Genomic DNA, 25,726 nt, shown 5'->3' with positions numbered 1-25,726 from the left:
TTTGATTTATTAGATCCAATATATTTATATATAATTCAGGCCATTTATACAAGAGTAGAGTTCAACTCTTTGGACTGATATATCTCCACATAATAATACATACATTATATACCAAGGCACTTCCCCCAATTTTGGGGGGTAGACGACATCAACAAATGAAACAAAAACAAAAAAAGGGGACCTCTACTCTCTACGTTCCTCCCAGCCTAACAAGGGACTCAACCGAGTTCAGCTGGTACTCCTAGGGTGTCACAGCCCACCCTCCCACATTATCCACCACAGATGAAGCTTCATAATGCTGAATCCTCTACTGCTGCTACCTCTGCGGTCATCTAAGGCATCGGAGGAAGCAGCAGGGCCTACAGGAACTGCGTCACAATCGCTCGCCATTCATTCCTATTTCTAGCACGCTCTCTTGCCTCTCTCACATCTATCCTCCTATCACCCAGAGCTTCCTTCACTCCATCCATCCACACAAAACTCTTATAATATTCTGTATTATCTCCTAGCAGGTTTGTTAATCCTGCAAATTCATTCGTAGAATACATAAAAGTGGGACATGTTCACGCGATTATTACTGTTCTCTCTGCCAGACAGAAATTACAGTGTGTGTGTGTGGACATTTTGAAATTATGATTGTGGTCTGTATGCAAAGGAGAAATGGTATTGATAAACCTTAGGCGCTCATTTGATTTTTAGCGTCGTAGACTCGGATTTGACTAATAGCTTCCAGGCACTCATTTCACAATTTGTTTTTTTTTAAAATGTAAATTTTGAATGATCTTGTATTTTCATTTACCGTATGTAATTTTTCTTTTCCTTATCCACAATGTCTGATTTCTCCATCGTGCAATTTGATAAACCTCTAGATACTCATTTGATTTTTAGCGTCTAGACTCTAATTTGACTAATAGCGTCCAGGCAATCTTTCGACAATTATGTTTTTTGAAAAATGCAAATTTTAAATGACCTTGTATTTTTATTTACCTTACTGTACTTTTTTTATCTTTATCCACTCTACAACTTCTACTTACAACGTCTGATTTCTCCATCGTGCAATCCTTAATTAGCTATGTTCTCTGACGGAAATTTTCATTGAATATTCTACTTTCCAGGTACGGCAGCGAAAAGAGCGAGTTCGAGTCTCGCCAACTGTACTGCATGTACGAAGACGAACTGGTGGACCAGTTCAGCCTGTCGTCGGAGGATTATCTCAACCAGTTAGTGCCGCCAACGGAAGAGGTGAAGATGCTTACTCCTGGACTCCCAACTCGTCTGATGTCAAAGTCAGGGTTGATATCCCTTGATCTTCACAACCATGTGAAGACGGTTATGATCAATGGTAATATATATATATATAAAGATTATTTTTCTGATAAAGACCATCTTCTTTATTGTGTATCACATTTGTTGTTTCCATGTTCGGCAAATGACGATTCGGTAAGTGCTGGGAGGTGCGAGCCAAAGCTTTAATTTGAAAAAAACTGGTTGAGGGTACACTCGAGCAATTCTAGTTTAGTCTCGGGGGGAAATATTCTTCACATATTTAGCAATGGTATGATTGTTAATCTTCTGTAAGTCCCATCCATATACCAAAGGCACTTCCCCCAATTTTGGGGGGTAGCCTACATCAACAAGAACAAAACAAAAAAGGGGACCTCTACTCTCTATGTTCCTACAGCCTAACCAGGGACTCAGCCGAGTTCAGCTGGTACTGCTAGGGTGCCACAGCCCAACCTCCCACATTTCCACCACAGATGAAGCTTCATACTGCTGAGTCCCCTACTGCTGCTACCTCCGCGGTCATCCAAGGCACCGGAGGAAGCAGCAGGGCCTACCGGAACTGCGTCACAATCGCTCGCCATTCATTCCTATTTCTAGCACGCTCTCTTGCCTCTCTTACATCTATCCTCCTATCACCCAGAGCTTTCTTCACACCATCCATCCACCCAAACCTTGGCCTTCCTCTTGTACTTCTCCCATCAACTCTTGCATTCATCACCTTCTTTAGCAGACAGCCATTCTCCATTCTCTCAACATGGCCAAACCACCTCAACACATTCATATCCACTCTAGCCGCTAACTCATTTCTTACACCCGTTCTCACCCTCACCACCTCGTTCCTGACCCTATCTACTCGAGATACACCAGTCATACTCCTCAGACACTTCATCTCAAACACATTCAATTTCTGTCTCTCCATTACTTTCTTTTCCCACAACTCCGATCCATACATCACAGTTGGTACAATCACTTTCTCATATAGAACTCTCTTAACATTCATGCCCAACCCTCTATTTTTTACTACTCCCTTAACTGCCCCCAACACTTTGCAACCTTCATTCACTCTCTGACGTACATCTGCTTCCACTCCACCATTTGCTGCAACAACAGACCCCAAGTACTTAAACTGATCCACCTCCTCAAGTAACTCTCCATTCAACATGACATTCAACCTTGCACCACCTTCCCTTCTCGTACATCTCATAACCTTACTCTTACCCACATTAACTCTCAACTTCCTTCTCTCACACACCCTTCCAAATTCTGTCACTAGTCGGTCAAGCTTCTCTTCTGTGTCTGCTACCAGTACAGTATCATCCGCAAACAACAACTGATTTACCTCCCATTCATGATCATTCTCGTCTACCAGTTTTAATCCTCGTCCAAGCACTCGAGCATTTACCTCTCTCACCACTCCATCAACATACAAGTTAAACAACCACGGCGACATCACACATCCCTGTCTCAGCCCCACTCTCACCGGAAACCAATCGCTCACTTCATTTCCTATTCTAACACATGCTTTACTACCTTTGTAGAAACTTTTCACTGCTTGCAACAACCTTCCACCAACTCCATATAACCTCATCACATTCCACATTGCTTCCCTATCAACTCTATCATATGCTTTCTCCAGATCCATAAACGCAACATACACCTCCTTACCTTTTGCTAAATATTTCTCGCATATCTGCCTAACTGTAAAAATCTGATTCATACAACCCCTACCTCTTCTAAAACCCCCCTGTACTTCCCAGATTGCATTCTCTGTTTTATCCTTAATCCTATTAATCAGTACTCTACCATACACTTTTCCAACTACACTCAACAAACTAATACCTCTTGAATTACAACACTCATGCACATCTCCCTTACCCTTATATAGTGGTACAATACATGCACAGACCCAATCTACTGGTACCATTGACAACACAAAACACACATTAAACAATCTCACTAACCATTCAATTACAGTCACACCCCCTTCCTTCAACATCTCAGCTTTCACACCATCCGTACCAGATGCTTTTCCTACTCTCGTTTCATCTAGTGCTCTCCTCACTTCCTCTATTGTAATCTCTCTCTCATTCTCATCTCCCATCATTGGCACCTCAACACCTGGAACAGCAATTATCTCTGCCTCCCTATCATCCTCAACATTCAGCAAACTTTCAAAATATTCCGCCCACCTTTTCCTTGCCTCCTCTCCTTTTAACAACCTTCCATTTCCATCTTTCACTGTCTCTTCAATTCTTGTGCCGGCCTTTCTTACTCTCTTCACTTCTTTCCAAAACTTCTTCTTATTCTCTTCATATGACTGACCCAGTCCCTGACCCCACCTAAGATCAGCTGCCCTCTTTGCCTCACGTACCTTGCGCTTTACTTCCACCTTTTTCTCTCTATATTTTTCATACTTCTCTATACTATTACTCTGCAGCCATTCTTCAAAAGCCCTCTTTTTCTCTTCCACTTTTACCTTCACTCCTTCATTCCACCATTCACTGCCCTTCCTCATGCTGCCTCCAACAACCTTCTTGCCACATACATCACTTGCAATCCCAACAAAATTTTCTTTTGCTAACTTCCACTCCTCCTCTAAATTACCAGTTTCTCTTACTCTCACCTCGTCATATGCCATTTTCAACCTTTCCTGATATTTACTTTTTACCCCAGGTTTTATTAGCTCTTCAACCCTCACTAGCTCCCTTTTACATCCACCTACTCTATTCCCCCACTCTTTTGCTACAACCAATTTTCAATATTAAACTTACCCGATAATCATGTAGCTGTCAACTCCGTTGCCCGACAGAATTCTAAGGAGGGATACGCCAGCTATCACAATACTAGAAGGGGGTGTACTTACCAGCGCCACCTGTGGCCAGGTACTCAAGTACTTCTTGTTGACACCTCCTCAATTATTCCTCTGTCGTGCCTCCGGCTAGACGTTCTGGGATACGCTTATGGTCTTCGAGTTTATTCACGGCTATTTGGTGAAGTATTCTCTCAGATTAACGGCTGTCGCTTTACTGGAAACCTTCTGATATTAGCTAGATAGCTTTTATTTAGTTCAGATTAACGGTTAACGATTTTTTGCTTGTTTTTTGGACCCCCCTTTGACTAACTCTTGAATACAAAATGTCTGACATTTCGCAAGCCCCCTCCCATAGACGATGTAGGTCTTGCAATAGGCGTTTTCCGAAGGCCTCGGTAGATCCTCACACCGCTTGTTCTGACTGTAGGGACAGGCCCTGTCAGTTAGAAAATCGATGTGAGGAATGCGCCGGACTTTCGGAATTGGATTTTGTCCGTCTTTTAAAGTATTCTACTAAGTTAGAGAGAGGTAGAGTTAGGAGGAGTTCTTCTCACTCTTCTTTATTTTCCTCACCTCATGATCCCCTACCTGTTCCTACCCCTGTAGTGGCTACCCCCGAACCTACTGTGTGCCCTCCGCCTGATATGTCAGTGGTTTTGCGTGCTATTCAGGCTTTAGGCGATAAAGTAGAATCAGTGGTAAGTGACCATAAGTCTCTGATGGCCGAAGTTAAAGAACTGAAGGTCAAGAGTGCAGTGGGTGGAGTTAGTGCCAGTGCTGTGACGAGTGCTAGTGTCGGTGCAGTGCCTTGTGCTAGTGTTAGTGCCAGTGTGGTGCGTGAGGATTTTTCTGTGCGAGCCAGTCGTCCTCCCAGTCCGGGACCTCTTGCAAGCTCCCAAGCCCAGGGGAGAAGCAATGTCGAAGGGCATAAGGGTTCGGCAGGCCTTGTTAGGCGCACAGAATTATCCTCGGTGGTTGCGGGCGTGTCTTCCAAAGACCGTCACTCCCACCTGCAGACGATTGAGCCCGTCTTCCGCTCGTCCGCTGATCAACTTTCTGGGAAGAAACGTTGGTCTCAGGTCTCGAGACCGCTTAAACGCAGAGTCCAGTCCGCGAGTGCTCAGCCAGGTTGCAGTCATTGGCTCAGCTCCGACTCGCCTCATTCATCTGTCGACTGTACTCCGCCCAAGAGGAGTAAGGTTCTGCCACAACAGAGCTCGACTGTTAAGGCTTTACCTCAGTCTACTGTCGTTTCTGCTGATCCCAAGTGGACTCTGCTTCAGTCCATGCAAGCTCAGCTTTCGGACTTGATGCGTGAGTGTCGGGCTGAGAGTGTTGCGCCTCCGCCTCCGCCTACACTCCTTCCGCCTGCTCTCGCTCCGCCTGTGCTCGCCCCGCCTGCGCTCGCTCCACCTAGTCGCAGCACCATCTGCCAGGCGTACGATGTTGAGCCACATTCTGAGTTCGCTGTTCCCAGTGTTGTTCAGCCTCAGCCTTCTTTAAGGCAACCTTTAGTTTGGGATCAGGAGGATTACTCCACTCTTCCTCCGCCTCCCCTTGCTGCTCCACCAGTGGTGCAACTCTCGGTTGAGGTACAACAACCTCTTCCGCCCATGAGTCAGTCTCCTCAGCTGCTGCAGCGAGCTCAACCCTTACTCCCTGATCTTGCGCCTCAGAAGCCTCAGCTTGCGAGAACTTTACCTTGTTCTGCGCAGCCTCAGCCTCATCATGCTCCGCTCATATCACAGGAACAGGAACTTACTACTCCGCCTCCGTCCTCCGCTCAGCAAGCGCAATCCTTGGGTTCAACCTCTCTTGCTAGGAGTCAACCTCATCCACCCATGCGCCTTCCTTCTGCTTCGTCTGTTGTTCAGCCCTTGCAGTCTGAGCCTCAGGTTTTCCCTCAGTTGCTTGAAGAGGAAACCACGGTTATTGTTCCTACACGTTCTGACTCTGCGGTTCAGCATTCTTATCCGATCTCTTCGCCTCATTCTGGGGATGAGGTTTCGGATGATGAGGAGGCACACCTTGATCCCTCATCAGACGTGGACGAATCCAAGCTTTCTCCACAGTCTCTTGATTTTCGTAAGGTCTTGGCTCTACTCAGGGAGGTTTACCCAGACCACTTTGTCTCTGCTATTCCCCGCTCTCCGCCATCTGAGTTTTCGCTGGGCGTACAACAAGCTAAGTCTTCCTATACTAAGCTTGTCCTAGCTAGATCCTCCAAGAGGGCTTTAAGGATCTTAGGGGAGTGGCTGCAGTCTAAACAACACCTTGGCAAGACTTCCTTCATGTTCCCTCCAACGAAGCTCACTTCGAAAGCGAGCGTTTGGTATGCCACAGGGGAAGCACCAGGCTTGGGAGTACCTGCCTCTGCCCAGGCTGACTTCTCAAGTCTGGTAGACTCGCCTCGAAGGACTGCTATGAGGCGCTCGAAGGTTTGTTGGACCTTCTCAGACCTGGATCACTTACTGAAAGGGATGTTTAGAGCATTTGAAATGTTCAACTTTCTCGACTGGTGCCTGGGGGCCCTCAGCAAGAAAACCTCTCCTGCGGACAAAGATTCTGCCATGCTTTTAATGTCCTGCATGGATAAGGCCATCAGAGATGGATCGGGTGAGCTAGCGTCGTTGTTTGTATCAGGGGTGTTGAAGAAAAGGGAACAACTGTGTACCTTCCTTTCCGCCAGCATTACTCCTTGCCAACGGTCACAACTCCTTTTTGCTCCGCTCTCGAAGTTCCTCTTTCCCGAAGAGCTAGTTAAGGACTTGTCTGCTGCCCTGATACAAAAGGATACGCACGATCTTGTAGCCTCATCGGCTCGTAAGTCTAAGGTTGCCACCTCAGTCCCCAAGACTTACCGCTCCCCAGTGGCTGATACCCCTGCTACGAGGTTCATACCGCCCTTTCGTGGTAGAGCCCCCAGCCGAGGAAGCTCCCGTCCAGACTCTTACAGGGGCAAGTCTAGGAAAGGATCCAGGTCATCCAAAGGAAAGAACTGACTCGCCGCTTCTCCAGACAACAGTAGGAGCCAGACTCAAGATCTTCTGGCGAGCCTGGGAGAAGAGAGGTGCAGACGCACAGTCTGTCAGTTGGCTGAGGTTCGGTTACAGGATTCCATTCTGCCTTCAACCACCTCTGACCACATCGCCCATCAACCTCTCTCCCAACTACAAAGAAGAGGACAAGAGGCTAGCATTGCACCAGGAGGTGTCGCTTCTTGTGCAGAAGAAGGCAGTGGTTATAGTCCGGGACCATCAATCCCCGGGCTTCTACAACCGTCTCTTTCTTGTGGCCAAGAAGACAGGAGGTTGGAGACCGGTGCTGGACGTCAGCGCTCTCAACGAGTATGTCACCAAGCTGACGTTCACGATGGAGACGACCAAGTCGGTCTTAGCAGCGGTCAGACAGGAGGACTGGATGGTCTCGTTGGACTTGAAAGATGCATACTTTCACGTTCCGATTCATCCAGACTCCCAACCTTTCCTAAGATTCGTTTTCGGAAAGGTTGTCTATCAATTCCAAGCCCTGTGTTTTGGCCTAAGCACAGCTCCTATGGTCTTTACTCTTCTGATGAGGAATGTAGCCAAATTCCTTCACTTGTCGAACATCAGAGCCTCCCTCTACCTAGACGACTGGCTGTTGAGAGCCTCCTCGAGTCGTCGTTGTCTGGAGAATCTTCATTGGACTTTAGACTTAATCAGAGACCTAGGTCTATTAGTCAATATGGAAAAATCTCAACTCATTCCCTCACAGTCCATCGTGTATCTGGGAATGGAGATTCGGAGTCAGGATTTTCGGGCTTTTCCATCGGCCCCCAGGATAAGCCAAGCCCTAGAGTGCATCATGAGCATGCTGAAGAGGAGCAGTTGCTCAGTGAGACAGTGGATGAGTCTCACAGGGACTCTCTCGTCACTGGCCCTGTTTGTCGAGCTAGGGAGACTCCACCTCCGCCCTCTTCAATTCCACCTGGCAGCTCATTGGGACAAGGGTTCGACTCTAGAAGCAGTCTCTATCCCTATCAACCAAGAGATGAAGACCACTCTCCTGTGGTGGAAGCACAACCTCCTTCTCAAAGAGGGTCTATCCTTGGCCATTCAGACCCCCAATCTTCATCTCTTCTCAGATGCATCGGACTCGGGCTGGGGTGCAACCTTGGACGGACGGGAATGCTCGGGAATGTGGAACGAGGAACAAGGGTTACTCCACATCAACTGCAAGGAGCTGCTGGCAGTTCATCTAGCCCTGTTGAACTTCAAGTCCCTCCTGCTAGGCAAAGTGGTGGAGGTGAACTCAGACAATACCACAGCCTTGGCTTACATCTCCAAGCAAGGAGGGACCCATTCGAGGAGCCTTTACGAGATCGCAAGGGACCTCCTCATTTGGTCAAGAAGTCTAAACCTCACTCTGGTCACGAGGTTCATCCAGGGCGATATGAACGTGTCAGCAGATCGCCTAAGCAGAAGGAATCAGGTCATTCCCACGGAATGGACCCTCCACAAGAGTGTGTGCAACAGACTTTGGACCTTGTGGGGTCAACCTACCATAGATCTGTTTGCCACCTCCATAACCAAGAGACTTCCTCTGTATTGTTCTCCTGTTCCAGACCCTGCAGCAGTTCATGTGGATGCTTTTCTACTGAACTGGTCCCATCTCGACCTGTACGCATTCCCTCCGTTCAAGATAATAAACAAGGTTCTGCAGAAATTCGTCTCGCACGAAGGGACACGGCTGACGCTGGTTGCTCCCCTTTGGCCTGCAAGAGAATGGTTCACAGAGGTACTACAATGGCTAGTCGACTTCCCCAGGACTCTACCTCTAAGAGTGGACCTTCTACGTCAACCTCACGTAGACAGGTTGCACCCAAACCTCCACGCTCTTCGGCTGACTGCCTTCAGACTGTCGAAAGATTCGCTAGAGCTCGAGGCTTTTCGAAGGAGGCAGCCAGTGCGATTGCCAGAGCAAGAAGGGTTTCCACTCGTAGAGTCTACCAGTCTAAGTGGGAGGTCTTCCGAAGCTGGTGTAGAGCCAATTCTATATCCTCTACCAATACCTCTGTGATTCAAATAGCTGACTTCCTTCTACATCTTAGGAATGAGAGATCCCTTTCAGCTCCTACGATTAAAGGATATAGGAGTATGTTGGCTTCAGTTCTCCGCCACAGAGGTTTGGACCTGTCTTCCAACAAGGACCTTCAAGACATTCTTAAGTCTTTTGAGACGTCTAAAGATCGTCGTCTTTCCACTCCAGGCTGGAATCTAGACGTAGTCTTAAGGTTCCTTATGACATCTAGGTTCGAACCTCTCCAGTCAGCTTCATTCAAGGACCTTACCCTCAAGACTCTTTTTCTCGTTTGCCTTGCAACAGCTAAGAGAGTCAGTGAGGTTCATGCCTTCAGCAAGAACATTGGTTTCACAACCGAATCTGCAACATGTTCTTTTCAGCTTGGATTCCTAGCAAAGAACGAGCTTCCTTCACGTCCTTGGCCTAGATCGTTCGAAATACCTAGCCTCTCCAACATGGTAGGTAACGAACTAGAGAGAGTTCTTTGCCCTGTCAGAGCTCTCAAATATTATCTCAAGAGGTCTAAACCTATTCGAGGACAGTCAGAAGCCTTATGGTGTGCTATCAAGAAACCCTCGAGACCCATGTCCAAGAATGGGCTTTCGTATTATATAAGGCTTCTGATCAGAGAAGCACATTCTCACTTAAAGGAGGAAGACCTTGCATTGCTGAAGGTAAGGACCCACGAAGTAAGAGCCGTAGCTACTTCGATGGCCTTTAATAAAAACCGTTCTCTGCAGAGCATAATGGATGCAACCTATTGGAGGAGCAAGTCAGTGTTTGCATCATTTTATCTGAAAGATGTCCAGTCTCTTTACGAGAACTGCTACACCCTGGGACCATTCGTAGCAGCGAGTGCAGTAGTAGGTGAGGGCTCAGCCACTACATTCCCTTAATCCCATAACCTTTTTTAACCTTTCTCTTGAATACTTTTATTGTTGTTTTTTATGGTTGTTACGGTAGGCTAAGAAGCCTTCCGCATCCTTAGATTTGGCGGGTGGTCTATTCATTCTTGAGAAGCGCCTAGGTTAGAGGTTTTGTAGAGGTCCTTTAGTAGGGGTTGCAGCCCTATATACTTTAGCACCTTTGGGTTGATTCAGCCTCCAAGAGGAACGCTGCGCTCAGTAAGGAAGACGAACTTAAAAAAGAGGCAGAGTAACGGTTCAATTCGACTTCCTTACCAGGTACTTATTATTTCATTGTTATTTGAGATAACTGTTATATGAAATTTGGGATACTTAGCTATCCTTTAATCTTGTACACTGGTTTTCACCCACCCCCCTGGGTGTGAATCAGCTACATGATTATCGGGTAAGTTTAATATTGAAAAATGTTATTTTCATTAGTAAAATAAATTTTTGAATATACTTACCCGATAATCATGATTTAATTGACCCTCCCTTCCTCCCCATAGAGAACCAGTGGGACCGAGGAATAATTGAGGAGGTGTCAACAAGAAGTACTTGAGTACCTGGCCACAGGTGGCGCTGGTAAGTACACCCCCTTCTAGTATTGTGATAGCTGGCGTATCCCTCCTTAGAATTCTGTCGGGCAACGGAGTTGACAGCTACATGATTATCGGGTAAGTATATTCAAAAATTTATTTTACTAATGAAAATAACATTTTTCCTTCCACCAAAAAATGATCAGACATACCGTTAGCCATACCCCTAAACACGTGCACGTCTTTCAATCTTCCAAACATTCTTCTAGTTATCAACACATAATCCATTAATGCCCTTTCTACTACTCTTCCATTTGCCACTCTTACCCATGTATACTTATTTTTATCTTTCTTCTTAAAAAAGCTAGCACTTATTACCATCTCTTGTTCAACACACATATCTACCAGTCTCTCACCACTCTCATTTTCACCTGGTACGCCATACTTTCCAATGACACCTTCTACCTCTCCAGCACCCACTCTAGCATTTAAGTCACCCATAACAACCACATAATTCCTTCTACCCAGTCCTTCTACACACCTAGTTAATTCATTCCAAAACTCATTCCGCTCTTCTTCACTTTTCTCACTACCTGGCCCATACGCACTGACAAACGCCCAACATTCCCTACCCAACCTAACCCTTACCCACATTAACCTAGATGATATCTCCTTCCATTCCACTACTTTACCTGTCATCCATTCACTCAGCAATAAAGCCACACCCTCTCTCGCTCTTCCCCTTTCAATCCCAGACACTCTACCAGACATTTCACCAAACATCACTTCACCCTTTCCTTTCATCTTCTGTAAGTAGTATTGTTAATATTTTTTAGCTCATAGTGTATCAAGGTAGAACAATTTCAAACAGTTTAGTTCTTAGTTAAGAATGAAGGCCTATAGAAGGTCTCGGTAAAACATGGAAAAAAGGTTTAGAGAGAGACCCAGACCTAGTTAAGAAGAGTGGGAAAACTCATAAAAAGGCTGGTATTGATTATGATCTTAATGCCTCCATTGAGGAAAAGCAGGTTTAAAACCAGTTTGGAATGATATGATCTCCGTAAGGGCCAGAAATCTGTAGATTGTAGTCTGGTATCAGATGTTGAATAATGTTTTGGACCTCTCAAGACAAGCTGTGTACATATACAATCAACAATGTCATATCCACAGAATATTTCATCATCATCATCATTTCCTCCTACGCCTATTGACGCATAGGCCCTCGGGTAGATTTCGCCAGTCGTCTCTATCTTGGGCTTTTAACCCTTTTACCCCCAGGCTCTTTGGAAATTTCCAACCCTTAACCCCCAAGGGGTTATTTTTTTCCCAGCACATTTTGCAGTATATATTTTTTTAATTGCTCTAACAGCCTTAATTTTTGTCATAGAGAGGTCAGGTTGGTCTCATTCTCTTGGAAAATGCCTGAATATTTTCAAAAATTATCAAAAATATGAAAAAAAAAATTTTTTATAGCATTTTTTTGCAAGGACGTACCGGTACGTCCATGGGGGTAAAGGGATGAGTTTTGTGAAACGTACCAGTACGTCCTTTGTGGGTAAAAGGGTTAATTGAATACTTCTCCATTCATCATCTCCTACTTCACGCTTCATAGTCCTTAGCCATCTAGGCATGGGTCTTCTAACTCTTCTAGTGTCTTGTGGAGTCCAACTGAACGTTTGGTGAACTAATCTCTCTTGGGGAGTGCAAAGAGCGTGCCCAAACCATCTCCATCTACCCCTCATAATGATCTCTTTCACGTGGCACTCGAATAATTTCTTATAGTTTCATTTCTAATCCCGTCCTGCCATTTAACTCCCAATATCTTTCTGAGGGCTTTGATCTCAAATTTACTAAATCTATTGGAGATTGTTTCATTGTCATACCATGACTCAGGACACTGATCTCACTGAACTGGTATATACTGTAGTCTGATTTTTATATGTAATTCCAGGCGATTTGATTCACAAATTTTACTTAACCTTGCCATTGTCTGATTGGCTTTTTTCAATCTTTCATTAAACTTTAATTCTAAAGACCCTGTATTGGAGATCATAGTTCCTAAATATTTATATGATTCTACCTCATTAATCCTTTCTCATTCCAATGATATTTCATCATCCATTGTATACTCTGTTCTCATTTCTGTCTTTCATCTATTTTTCTTAAGCCCAGCCTCGTGTGATATTTCATGCATTCAGGTAAGCAAGTATTGCAAATCCTGTGGTGTTCATTAGCATCCTATGACCAATCGAGTCCAATCCTTCTCCACCATCTCTGACTGTTCTACACATTACAAAATTTCATGAGGATAAACGTCATAGGTGACAACACATTCCCTTGGAGTACTCCGCTGTTCACTGGAAATTCATTTGATAGAACTCCATTAACATAAACTTTGCATTTGCTATGCTCATGAACAGACATATTTAAGAGGAATTCCATAATAACACTGGGCTCTCCACAAAATTGGCTGGTGCACACTATCAAAGGCTTTTTCATAGTCCACAAATGCCATCAAGAGTTGATTTCTAAATTCTACGCATTGCTGTATAACATGTGTCAAAACGAAACTTTGGTCAGTGCAACTTCTACCTTTTCTAAATCTTGCCTGTTCATCTCTCAGCTTTTCATCAATTTTCCTCTCCAGTCTCATTATTTTCATAATAACTGACGTAAGTGTTATGCCTCTGTGATTATTCCAATCAGTCAGGTCTCCTTTTTTTATTTTTTGCCATTTTCACCAGCACTCCAAACTCCCATTCATCAGGTTTTGCTTCTTAATAATCCTGTAAGTAGTCTGGGAGTCACTTCATTTTCGGCCAGTATCATTTCTGCAGTTATTCTATCATATCCAGAGGCTTTCTATCTCTATAGTTTTTTTTAGGATAACATAGACTTTAAACACACTAAATTCATTCATGGGCACATCAATGTCTTTCTCAGCTTCAGGTATATCAATCAAATCATTCCCTTCGTATCTCCTATTCATAACCTTACTAAAGTGTTCCATCCAACATTGTCTTTCTTTATCTTCTGTTGTTATAACAAGATCCATCTCTCTTTTTGATGGGTATATGCTTCTTCTTCTTTGCTCCCCTAGAGATTTCGTTTTTATTTCTATGAGCAATTCTTATACCATAGCCACTCCCTGAATTCATAGCTTTATCAGCCTCGCCTACTTTCCTGTCTAAATATTCTCTCCAGTCATTCCTGGGTTTTCTTTGGACTTCACTATCAATACTGGAATACTTATCATTCCCTGCCTTGTAATTTTCATTACTTCCTCGAAAACTTCCAACAATCAATTTCAGTCTTTGTCACCTTTTTTTATAGTATCTGAAGTATCATTTGATATCCATGGCTTTCTCCTTGTAACTGTGTGTCCCAAAAATTCACTATCAACTGACTGATATATGTTCTTAATATCACACCATTCTTAATTGATTATCTGTTAAAGTCTGTAAGACTGCAAATCAATTCCTACATTCAATTGCAAAGGTTTCTTTGTGCTCATCCTTTAGAAGCTTGGTTGTATCAAATCATAATTTCTACGATGTTCTGTGGAATTAAAAGTTTTTCGGTAGAAACTAAGGTAAGGGCGTGCGTGATGCTAGGTCTGAAGGCCTTTTCTTATGAAAAAGATTCTTTATATATTATGGTTAGTTATTAAAAAATTTCCAATATTTCAAGCGATTATCTCTTGAACCATGTTTTAAAGATATATGTTAAAGTTCCAGTAGGCCCTGCTGCTTCCTCGGGTCGCCTTGGATGACCGCGGAGGTAGCAGCAGTATGGGATTCAGCGTTATGAAGCTTCATGTGTGGTGGATAACATGGGAGGGTGAGCTGTGGCACCCTAGCAGTACGAGCCAAACTCGGTTGAGTCCCTTGTCAGGCTGGGAGGAACATAGAGAGGAAAGGTCCCCTTTTGTTCATTTGTTTGATGTCGGCTACCCCCCAAAAATTGGGAGAAGTAAGTGCCTTGGTGAATAGATAGAATAGATTTATGTTTTATAGTTTATGAAGTTTACAAGATTTCCCGGCCACAGGCCCAGGGCAACGACGAGGCTGCTCCATAACACAACACTAAGTCACCAAGAGACACAGGGATACAAAGGAAAGGGTAAGGAAATGAACACGTGGGTAGCGCGTGGTAGACACAAAGGGTCGGGGGCCACAGGGGGTCGCACAGGGTAAGAGAGAGCGCGGCGAGATGATGATCACGTCGCGACCAGAAACTTACTGAAGAGACGACCTGAGCTTGCACGCTCTGCGACCCCGGGTCGCCTCAGGGCGCGTTTCACTCGGCCTGAGGTTAGCCCCATAGAAAACGGGAATAGGGTAAACTACACAAAAAGCTGGTCGGATAGGATAGTTACCAGTAACTCCTAAGAAGGTAGTTCTAGGTAAGTATGTTAGGAAAAATACAAATTACTTAAAAATTTGTGATTTCCTATGTAAACTCTGAAAATTTAACAAAACAAGAAGAGAAATTAGATAGAACAGTGTGCCCGAGTGTACCCTCAAGCAAGAGAACTCTAACCCAAGACAGTGGAAGATCATGATACAGAGGCTATGGCACTACCCTGGACTTGAGAACAATGGTTTGATTTTGGAGTTTCCTTCTCCTAGAAGAGCTGCTTACCATAGCTAAAGAGTCTCTTCTACCCTTGCCAAGAGGAAAGTAGCCACTGAACAATTACAGTGCAGTAACCTCTTGGATGGAGAATTGTTTGGTAATCTCAGTGTTGTCAGGTGTATGAGGACAGAGCAGGAATATGTAAAGAACAAAAGAGATTGGAATATAAATACGTAATAAGTTACAAAGGGTTCAGTATTTCATAGTTTAGATATTTTTCATGTTTGATATATTGTAATTAATATTGACTTTTCTTTACAGTTATAAATGTTCACGAAGAATACGGTCTTGCGGCGATCCGAAGTGACTGAGACAATAAGACTACCTGGTAACGAGACATTAAGGAAATTCTGTGGGGCGTTTCCGCATATTGTCCAGCTCAGCTTTTGTTAAGAAGTAAGTGTTTGTGATGTGTTTCATAGTTTATCAGTTATTTATTTTACTTTCTTAGTTAGGGAAGAGTGTAAGATAAATAAGAAACGGAATAAGGTAATTAGGGGTACCACAGGAGTTGGAGAACTATCAGATAAGATCCAAGGAAGTAGACTGAGGTGGTATGGTCATGTCATGAGAAGAGATGAACAGTATATTGGGAGGAGAGTGAGGGAAATGGAGGTATAGGGAACGAGAAGGAGAGGGAGACCAAAGCGAAGGTAGATGAACTGTATCAAGGATGACCTTCGACCAAAGGGATTAACCGGTGATGAAGTGTGGGACAGAGGTAGATGGAGAATGCTGGCCAACATCGACCCCACTGGAAAAGATGCAGACAAAGAAGAAGATTAATTTACTTTCTTAGTTACCTTATCTTTGTCTAGGCTGCGGCCACCCTAGCAGTACCAGCCAAACTTGGCTGAATCCCTCGTCAGGCTGGGAGGAGCGTAGAGAGGAAAGGTCCCCTTTTGTTCATTTGTTTGATGTCGGCTACTCCCCAAAATTGGGGTAAGTGCCTTGGTAAATAGATAAATGGATTTATCGTTTATAGTTTATGAAGTTTATCCTCTTTCATTTTTTTTAAACAAGGATGATTTCTCAATTTCTTGGATAGAAAATTGTCTAATAAATTCCTTATTCTTCATTTGGATATTAATCTCTGCACAATCATTCAGTTATTTCTATATGGATATTGCTCAAATGTTTTCCCAATTCGTAATATTAGGTATGAAGTTAATTCCAATAGTCTAAATCTTCTACAGCTTGAGGCTCAATACTACACTGCATACTGGAAGTTTTTATTCCAGCTGTGACAAGATTGTGAAATGATATTCCTAATCTGTGTTGAATGTGGAACTTCTGAAGTTCAAACTACTATAGTTTCAAAGGTTTTTCTGTTGAACTGGTTGACATAAGTCTTATTTCATAGTTTATACATGACATTATTTTAATGTTCTTACTGATCTGTATGTATTGTATATTTTTTTTATTATATGCGTATAGTTTATTAGGTATTTCTCTATGTCCTTTCCTCACTAGACTAGTTTTCTCTTCTGGAGCACTTACCCTTGTAGCATCCTGCATTTCCAACAAGGGTTGTAGTTTGGCGAGTAGTAATGATTATAGTTCAGTCCTTCGTCTCTCCTCTGATTTGCCTTTAACCCTTTTACCCCCAAAGGACGTACTGGTACGTTTCACAAAAGCCATCCCTTTACCCCCATGGACGTACCGGTACGTCCTTGCAAAAAAATGCTATAAAATTCAGGCATTTTCCAAGAGAATGAGACCAACCTGACCTCTCTATGACAAAAATTAAGGCTGTTAGAGCAATTTAAAAAATATATACTGCAAAATGTGCTGGGAAAAAAATAACCCCCTGGGGGTTAAAGGTTGGAAATTTCCAAATAGCCTGGGGGTAAAAGGGTTAATATTTATTAAACATCCTTTTCTAGCTTACACAAAAAATCTATTGCTTAGATAATATTAGGGAGTTTTGTAATTAATTTTCATAGACATAGCCTTTTCTATTCACATTTTATTATCAAAAATTACTGTACACAATCTCGAAACAAGACTAAGTGAGTGCCGTACTCCACTCATCGAAGAAATGCTATTATGTCGTAGTTAATATTTCATGCGGTTTCATAAATGCATGGTGAAGTGTAAGGAAATTACTGGTTTTGTATCTTAACCCTTTTACCCCCAGGCTATTTGGAAATTTCCAACCCTTAACCCCCAGGGGGTTATTTTTTCCCAGCACATTTTGCAGTATATATTTTTTAAATTGCTCTAACTGCCTCAATTTTTGTCATAGAGAGGTCAGGTTGGTCTCATTCTCTTGGAAATGCCTGAATTTTCTCAAAATGTTTTCAAAAAATATGAAAAAAAAAAATTTATTGCATTGTTTTACAAGGACGTACCGGTACGTCCATGGGGGTAAAGGGATGAGTTTTGTGAAATGTACCAGTACGTCCTTTTGGGGTAAAAGGGTTAAAAACTTTATTTGATGAAGTAAGTTTCTATTATATTATTATAAAGTAAAAGGATTAATAGCATTTAAATCACTTACATATAGAAATGTAAAAGAAATTGTTTTAATTCTTTATATGAGTAATGCTTAACTAATAAAATTATGGTAATTTACATATAAGAAATGAAAAAAAAGTTTTTGTTCTATATATGCTAAACATGTTTTGAAAAATTTAATTTGATTCTTGATCAACAGCTAATTAAAATTATATGTCGTTAGTGTTGGATAATAGATTATTCAAGTGTAAAAATATTTGCATAATTTATCAGAATATATTTATGTTGCACAGAAATTATTCATCTTCAACAATGTTCTTCAGTATGATATTTAGAAATGTTTAAATTCCATCCAGCCAGACAATGTTCTTCATTACGATCTTTGCAGTCTTTAAATTCCAGGCAATCTTGTCTACATAACGCCCTTGATTCCAGATATCCCGACGTGTTCCAACGGCAGCAGATGATCTGGCAGTCGAGAAGTGAACAGCTCGCCTACGTCTTTACTGAAAAGGTGAATGACTTATTTTTATTCAAAAAAATAGTTGGATTGATAGTGTTGATTATTTAAATCCTACAATTTAGTTCTTCATTGTTGCATCTTTATCTCAGATAAGTGAAAGGTCTTCATTTGTTTCTTAGTCAATGCCCTACAATACTTAAATAAACTTTAAAACATAGTAGGTTCCAGCTACTAAAGTCAAAAATTAGTCCTGTTTTATATGAAATAAATATCAGATTGATTGCAAATGTCATTTTGCTAATTGTATAAAATTCATATAATATTGTTATAATAAAGTATTTAAGTATTTCTTTATCTTATTACAGTATATAAACTATCGATACAATATCTCTATTTTACGATTTCAGTTTAGTTTTCATAGTTGCATCTTTATATCAAATGTGAAAAATGTGAAAGCTTTTCATTTGTTTCTTAACCCCCAGGGGGTTATTTTTTTCCCAGCACATTTTGTAGTATATATTTTTTAAATTGCTCTAACAGCCTTAATTTTTGTCTTAGAGAGGTCAGGTTGGTCTCATTCTCTTGGAAAATGCCTGAATTTTCTCAAAAAATTATCAAACATATGGAAAAAAAAATATTTATAGCATTTTTTGCAAGAACGTACCGGTACGTCCATGGGGGTAAAGGGATGGGTTTTGTGAAACGTACCAGTACGTCCTTTGGGGGTAAAAGGGTTAAAGTGACACTTTCCTCCTCGCCTACCCTGCAAGTCCTAAGTTAAAGGTCAAAGTTCGCTATACCTGCTGGGATTAGCAAGGTCTACCTCCCAGGAGGCAATCGTTGTTTCCCTTGTTAAAAGTTCTACTTTGCTGAAGTCATACTCCTTCAAGTCTCAAGTTTGTATCTTGTAGTTATGAAAAATACAAAATACTTGAAATTTTGTTATGTTTAGTATTGCTGTGAATTACCTCTGTTTTTTATATTACTGAATTGATAAAGTAAAATACAGGATTCTTGTAACAAAGATTGTTTTTTTTACACTATCTAGGACCAACAGTTGATATCGAAAAGATTTTTTTTCCTAAATATATTTTAAGCTTTTTAAATATATGGTAAAAGAAAGTTACCTTTATAATATTTTAACCCTTTTACCCCCAGACTATTTGGAAATTTCCAACCCTTAACCCCCAGGGGGTTATTTTTTTCCCAGCACATTTTGCAGTATATTTTTTTTTAAATTGCTCTAACAGCCTTAATTTTTGTCATAGAGAGGTCAGGTTGGTCTCATTCTCTTGGAAAATGCCTGAATTTTCTCAAAAAAATTATCAAAAATATGAAAATTTTTTTTTTTTCAATATTAACCCTTTTACCCCCAAAGGACGTACTGGTACGTTTCACAAAAGCCATCCCTTTACCCCCATGGACGTACCGGTATGTCCTTGCAAAAAAATGCTATAAAAATTAGATTTCAATATTTAACTTAGCCGGTGATTATATAGCTGCAACTCTGTTGCTCGACAGACAACTCTACGGAAAAACTCGCCAGCGATCGCTACACAGGTTGCGGGTGTGCCCAACAGCGCCATCTGTCGACCAGATACCCAGCTCTCAATGTAAACAAAGACTCAATTTTCTCTCTGTCGAGGTGTCGACAAGACGTACTTTACTCGCTGTTGCTAAACTGGAGTTTTTCACATCTAATTGGTGAAGTACTATATTCTAGTTTTGAGCTTTCGCTGTACAGGGTTTCTCTTCACACAAATCCTTGAACTCTTTTTGATAACGGATTCTTTGTTGATGACTTTTTGATCGTTTTTTGGAATTTCCCTTGACCAATTCAAAATGGCTGACCCTTCACAAGTCCCCAAATTTAGGAAGTGCAATGCTAGGGACTGTTCTAGGCGTCTTCCGAAGGCTTCTATCGACCCTCACACTGTTTGTTCCAATTGTCGGGATAAAACCTGTCAATTGGAAGATCGGTGTGAGGAGTGCGTTGGCCTTTCGGAATTTGATTTTATCGAATTTCAAAAGTATACACGTAGGCTAGAGAGAGATAGAGTTAGGAGAAGTTCTTCTCGTTCTATTGATATATCCTCTCCTCATGCCCCACAACCTATTCCTTCCCCTGTAGTGGTTGCTCCTAACCCCCCTCCTGGCACTCAGGAACCATCGATGGCTGATATGATGCGTGCCATACAGGCTCTGGGTGAGAGAGTTGAGTCCCTTGCTAGTGACCGTAATCAGCTCATGGCGGATGTGAAGGAGCTTAAGTGCCAAAGTGCAGTGGGAAGTGCTAAAGTGCCAAGTGATAGTGTTGTGGATAGTGTTGCGCTTGAGGGTTCGTCTGTTTGTGCCTGTCGTCCTCCTAGTCCGGGACCTCTTGCAAGCTCCCAAGTCCAGGGGAGAAGCAATGTCGTACGACGCATGGGTTCGAGAGGCTTTAATCAGCGAACAGACGTTCCCTCCGTGGTATCGGGTGTATCTACCCAAGATCGCTCCTACCTAACTAAGACGAGAGAGCCCATTTATACCTCGTCTTCTGAAGGTGTTTCTCGCAAGAAACTTTGGTCCAAGGTCTCGCGACCGTTAAAACGTAAATCGGTCCCTTCAGCACAAGTCCAACGGCCCGGTTGTAGCCACTGGGTCAGTTCGGACTCGTTGCCGTCATCCGATGACTGCTCACCGCCTAAGAGAGGCAAAGCGGTACCGCTTCAGACAGTAACACCGTCTGTCGCCGCTCCTGCTCCCGTAGACCCTAAGTGGTCTATACTGCAAGACATGCAGTCTAAACTTACGTCTCTGATGCAGGACTTTCGTGCGGAGAAGGTTGCTGCCGTACCAGCTAGTGCAGTACCTAGCCTACAACCCTCCACGCGATCGGTTGTGCGTCCTGTGGACGCTGAGGTAACCTTCTCACGCACACCATTTGAGAGAGTTCCTCCACCCATGCGTTCCAGTGTGATCTGCCAGCCGCATGTTGACGTTAAGCGACGCACGGAGGTTGCCGTTGACGTTCTGGATGTTCAACAACCGTCAGAGTTGCTTTGTTTTGACGCGGTGCGTCAACCTCCGCAACCCAGTGTGGTTTCCACTGCGCACCCACATCAGTCTAGACAGTCTGGAGTAGACGCTGTGCGTCCCCGCTCTACCATGGCTGTTGCCAGCTCACAGACTGGGCAGCAGTTCCATGACGTTGCGTCCGGCTCAGTCACGCATGCACCAGTGCGACCGGACTCAGCGAACCAGCCGTTACCCACTCCGTTGCCGTTTCCTCATCAGTTGTCGGATGAGGAACTTTCTGATGATGATGTTGCTGCACATATAGATGAACCACAATCAGAATTGGACGAGCCTAAGTCTACTCAACCCTCTTTGGACTTTAGAAAAGTTTTGGCCATTTTCAAAGAGCTGTTTCCGGACCAGTTTGTTTCTGTGGCTCCTCGTTCTCTGCCTTCAGAGTTTGTGTTAGGCATGCCGTCTACCACTCCTGCCTTTACTAGACTCGTCCTCGCACGCTCGTCCAAGACAGATATGCGGGTGATAGGAGAATGGTTGCAGTCCAAGAAGAGTTTAGGGAAGACAGCCTTTGCTTTTCCCCCTGCTAGACTCTCTTCTAGATCGAGCGTCTGGTATGCCACGGGAGAAGTTCTCGGCTTGGGAGTTCCTGCCTCTGCCCAGGGCGACTTCTCAAGTCTTGTAGACTCTCCCCGCCGCCTTGCCATGAGACGCTCAAAGATATGTTGGTCATCTTCGGACCTGGACCACCTTTTGAAAGGAATCTTTAGGGCCTTCGAAGTTTTTAACTTCTTAGACTGGTGTCTAGGAGCCCTAAGTAGGAAGATCTCTTCGACAGAGAAAGAGACTTCCTTGCTCATTATGTCCTGCATGGACAAGGCCGTACGTGATGGGTCTAATGAGCTTGCTGCATCATTTGTGTCCGGTGTCCTAAAAAAGCGAGAAAATCTCTGCTCATTCCTTTCAGCTGGAGTTACACCATGCCAGAGATCTGAGCTTCTCTTTGCTCCTCTTTCCAAGTGCCTTTTTCCAGAAGTCCTGATTAAGGAAATAGCCGCTTCGTTAGTGCAGAAGGACACTCACGATCTTGTTGCGTCCTCCGCTCGCAAAGCTCCCCCTTTGCCTACCTTGTCAGCTAGACCAAGGATGGACACTCCAGCGTCCCGTTTTATTCCGCCCTTTCGTGGCAGAGCCTCCAGCAGAGGAGGTGCTCGTGCCGAAGGGAAACGAGGGAAGAGGAAAGGACCCAAGTCCTATAAGGGCAGAGTCTGACTGCCCGCATCTTCAGACAGCAGTGGGAGCCAGACTCAAGAACTTCTGGCAGACCTGGGAGAAGAGAGGCGCAGATGCACAATCTGTGAAGTTGCTCAGAGAGGGATACAAGATCCCTTTTGTACGAAACCCCCTCTAGCAACGTCTCCCATCGATCTCTCTCCCAGGTACAGAGAGGAAGACAAGATACGAGCCTTGAAACGGGAAGTGTCTCTTTTACTAGAGAAGGGAGCGGTGGTCAAAGTCTCGGACCTTCAATCTCCGGGATTCTACAACCGCCTCTTCTTGGTTTCAAAGAAGACAGGAGGGTGGAGGCCGGTGCTAGACGTCAGTGCTCTGAATGTCTTTGTCAAAAAGCAGACGTTCTCCATGGAGACCACAAAATCAGTCTTAGCAGCGGTCAGAAGGGAAGACTGGATGGTCTCATTAGACCTAAGGGACGCCTACTTCCACGTCCCCATCCACCCGGACTCCCAACCTTTTCTGAGATTCGTTTTCGAAAAGGTGGTCTACCAGTTTCAAGCCCTGTGCTTTGGCCTAAGCACAGCTCCTCTTGTGTTTACGAGGCTGATGAGGAATGTAGCCAAATTCCTCCATTTATCGGACATCCGAGCCTCCCTTTATTTGGACGACTGGCTTCTCAGAGCCTCTTCCAGTCGTCGCTGTCTGAAGGATCTAAAGTGGACTCTAGATCTGACCAAGGAATTGGGTCTCCTTGTCAATATGGAAAAGTCACAACTGGTCCCATCCCAAACTATTGTGTATTTAGGGATGGAGATTCACAGTCTAGCTTTTCGGGCTTTTCCGTCGGCCCCCAGAATAAGCCAAGCCCAGTTATGCATCCAGAACATGCTGAAGAAGGAACACTGCTCAGTCAGGCAGTGGATGAGTCTAGTAGGGACGCTATCATCCCTGGAACAATTTGTGTCATTAGGAAGACTACACCTCCGTCCTCTTCAATACCATCTAGCTTTTCACTGGAAAAAGGACAAGACGCTAGAAGCGGTCTCGATCCCCATTTCCGAAAAGATGAAGTCTTGTCTGACTTGGTGGAAGGACAGTATCAACCTAAGAGAGGGTCTTCCCCTGGCTGTTCAGACTCCCATCCACGTTCTCTTCTCGGACGCATCGGACGTAGGCTGGGGCGCGACATTAGACGGTCGGGAATGTTCAGGACTATGGAACTCGAGTCAAAGGATCATGCATATCGACTGCAAGGAGCTACTGGCAGTACATCTGGCCTTGAAAAGCTTCAGGTCTCTCCTTCGAGGCAAAGTGGTGGAAGTGAACTCGGACAACACCACTGCCTTGGCGTACATCTCCAAGCAAGGAGGGACCCACTCACTGACGTTGTACGAGATCGCAAGGGACCTGCTCATCTGGTCAAAAGGTCAAGACATAACACTAGTAACGAGGTTCATCCAAGGCAACTTGAATGTCATGGCAGATTGTCTCAGTCGGAAAGGGCAAGTAATTCCAACAGAATGGACCCTCCACAAGGATGTATGCAAGAGACTTTGGGCCACTTGGGGCCAACCAACCATAGATCTCTTTGCAACCTCGCTGACCAAGAGGCTCCCAATATATTGCTCATCAGTCCCAGACCCAGCAGCAATACATATAGATGCCTTTCTCCTAGATTGGTCACATCTAGATCTATACGCATTCCCACTGTTCAAGATTGTCAACAAGGTACTGCAGAAGTTCGCCTCTCACGAAGGGACAAGGTTGACGCTAGTTGCTCCCCTCTGGCCCGCGAGAGAATGGTTCACCGAGGTACTTCGATGGCTAGTAGACGTTCCCAGAAGTCTTCCTCTAAGGGTGGACCTTGTACGTCAGCCACACGTAAAGAAGGTACACCAAAGCCTCTACGCTCTTCGTCTGACTGCCTTCAGACTATCGAAAGACTCTCAAGAGCTAGAGGCTTTTCGAAGGAGGCAGCCAGTGCGATTGCTAGAGCAAGGAGAACATCCACCCTTAGAGTCTACCAATCGAAGTGGGAAGTCTTCCGAAACTGGTGCAAGTCAGTCTCTGTATCCTCGACCAGTACCTCTGTAGCTCAAATAGCTGACTTTCTCTTATACCTGAGAAAAGGACGATCCCTTTCAGCTCCCACTATCAAGGGCTACAGAAGCATGTTGGCATCGGTCTTCCGGCATAGAGGCTTAGATCTTTCCAACAATAAAGATCTACAGGACCTCCTTAAGTCTTTTGAGACCACGAAGGAGCGTCGTTTGGTTACACCTGGTTGGAATTTAGACGTGGTACTAAGATTCCTCATGTCAGACAGGTTTGAGCCGCTACAATCAGCCTCCTTGAAAGATCTCACTTTAAAGACACTTTTCCTGGTATGCTTAGCCACAGCTAAAAGAGTCAGTGAGATTCATGCCTTCAGCAAGAACATCGGATTTTCGTCAGAAAAAGCTACATGTTCGCTACAACTTGGTTTTCTAGCCAAAAATGAGCTGCCTTCTCGACCTTGGCCGAAATCGTTCGATATTCCCAGCTTATCGAATATGGTAGGCAATGAACTAGAAAGAGTCTTATGCCCTGTGAGAGCTCTTAAGTTCTATTTAAAGCGAATTAAACCTTTACGAGGCCAATCTGAAGCTTTATGGTGTTCAGTTAAGAAACCATCTTTGCCTATGTCAAAGAATACTTTATCCTACTTTATCAGACTGTTAATACGAGAAGCTCATTCACATCTGAGTGAGGAAGACCAAGCATTGCTTAAGGTGAGGACACACGAAGTTAGAGCTGTCGCAACTTCCGTGGCCTTTAAACAAAATAGATCTCTGCGAAGTATAATGGACGCAACCTATTGGAGAAGCAAGTCAGTGTTTGCGTCTTTTTATCTAAAGGATGTCCAGTCTCTTTACGAGGACTGCTACACACTGGGACCATTCGTAGCAGCGAGTGCAGTAGTGGGTGAGGGCTCAACCACTACAATTCCCTAATTCCATACCCTTTTAATCTTTCTCTTGAAATGTTTTTACTATTGTTTTTTTTTTGGGGTTGTCTGGAAGGCTAAGAAGCCTTTCACATCCTGGTTGATTTGGCGGGTGGTCAAAGTCATTTCTTGAGAGCGCCTAGATTAGGGGTTTGATGAGGTCCTGTTGTATGGGTAGCAACCCTTGATACTTCAGATCCTAGGGGTCGATCAGCATCCTAAGAGGATCGCAAGGCTCCGTAAGGAAGACGTACTTAAAAGGCAGAGTAATTGTTCAAGTCGACTTCCTTACCAGGTACCTATTTATTTTGTTTTTGTTATTTT

The 25,726-nt window shown here is 43.8% G+C and overlaps 1 protein-coding gene across 3 annotated transcripts in view; it reads left to right on the top strand.

The window, feature by feature from the left end:
• The window catches only part of LOC137638366 (uncharacterized), a 96,042-nt gene that overhangs the window by 52,416 nt on the left and 17,900 nt on the right, over positions 1 to 25,726 (top strand). For 2 of the 3 annotated variants that reach the window (XM_068370398.1, XM_068370397.1), the window contains 3 exons: positions 1,116 to 1,342; positions 15,504 to 15,638; positions 18,138 to 18,216. In XM_068370398.1, the coding sequence (XP_068226499.1) occupies positions 1,116 to 1,342; positions 15,504 to 15,553 (277 nt within the window). In that variant the 3' untranslated portion in view covers positions 15,554 to 15,638; positions 18,138 to 18,216. The remainder of the gene's footprint in view (positions 1 to 1,115; positions 1,343 to 15,503; positions 15,639 to 18,137; positions 18,217 to 25,726) is intronic. The other variant, XM_068370399.1, reaches the window with a different exon arrangement.

Source organism: Palaemon carinicauda, chromosome 3, assembly GCF_036898095.1.
Source record: "Palaemon carinicauda isolate YSFRI2023 chromosome 3, ASM3689809v2, whole genome shotgun sequence".
In the NCBI taxonomy this organism is placed as follows: domain Eukaryota; kingdom Metazoa; phylum Arthropoda; class Malacostraca; order Decapoda; family Palaemonidae; genus Palaemon; species Palaemon carinicauda.
Note: the sequence above shows the minus strand (reverse complement) of the source record. Positions and strands in the feature narration are given on the sequence as shown.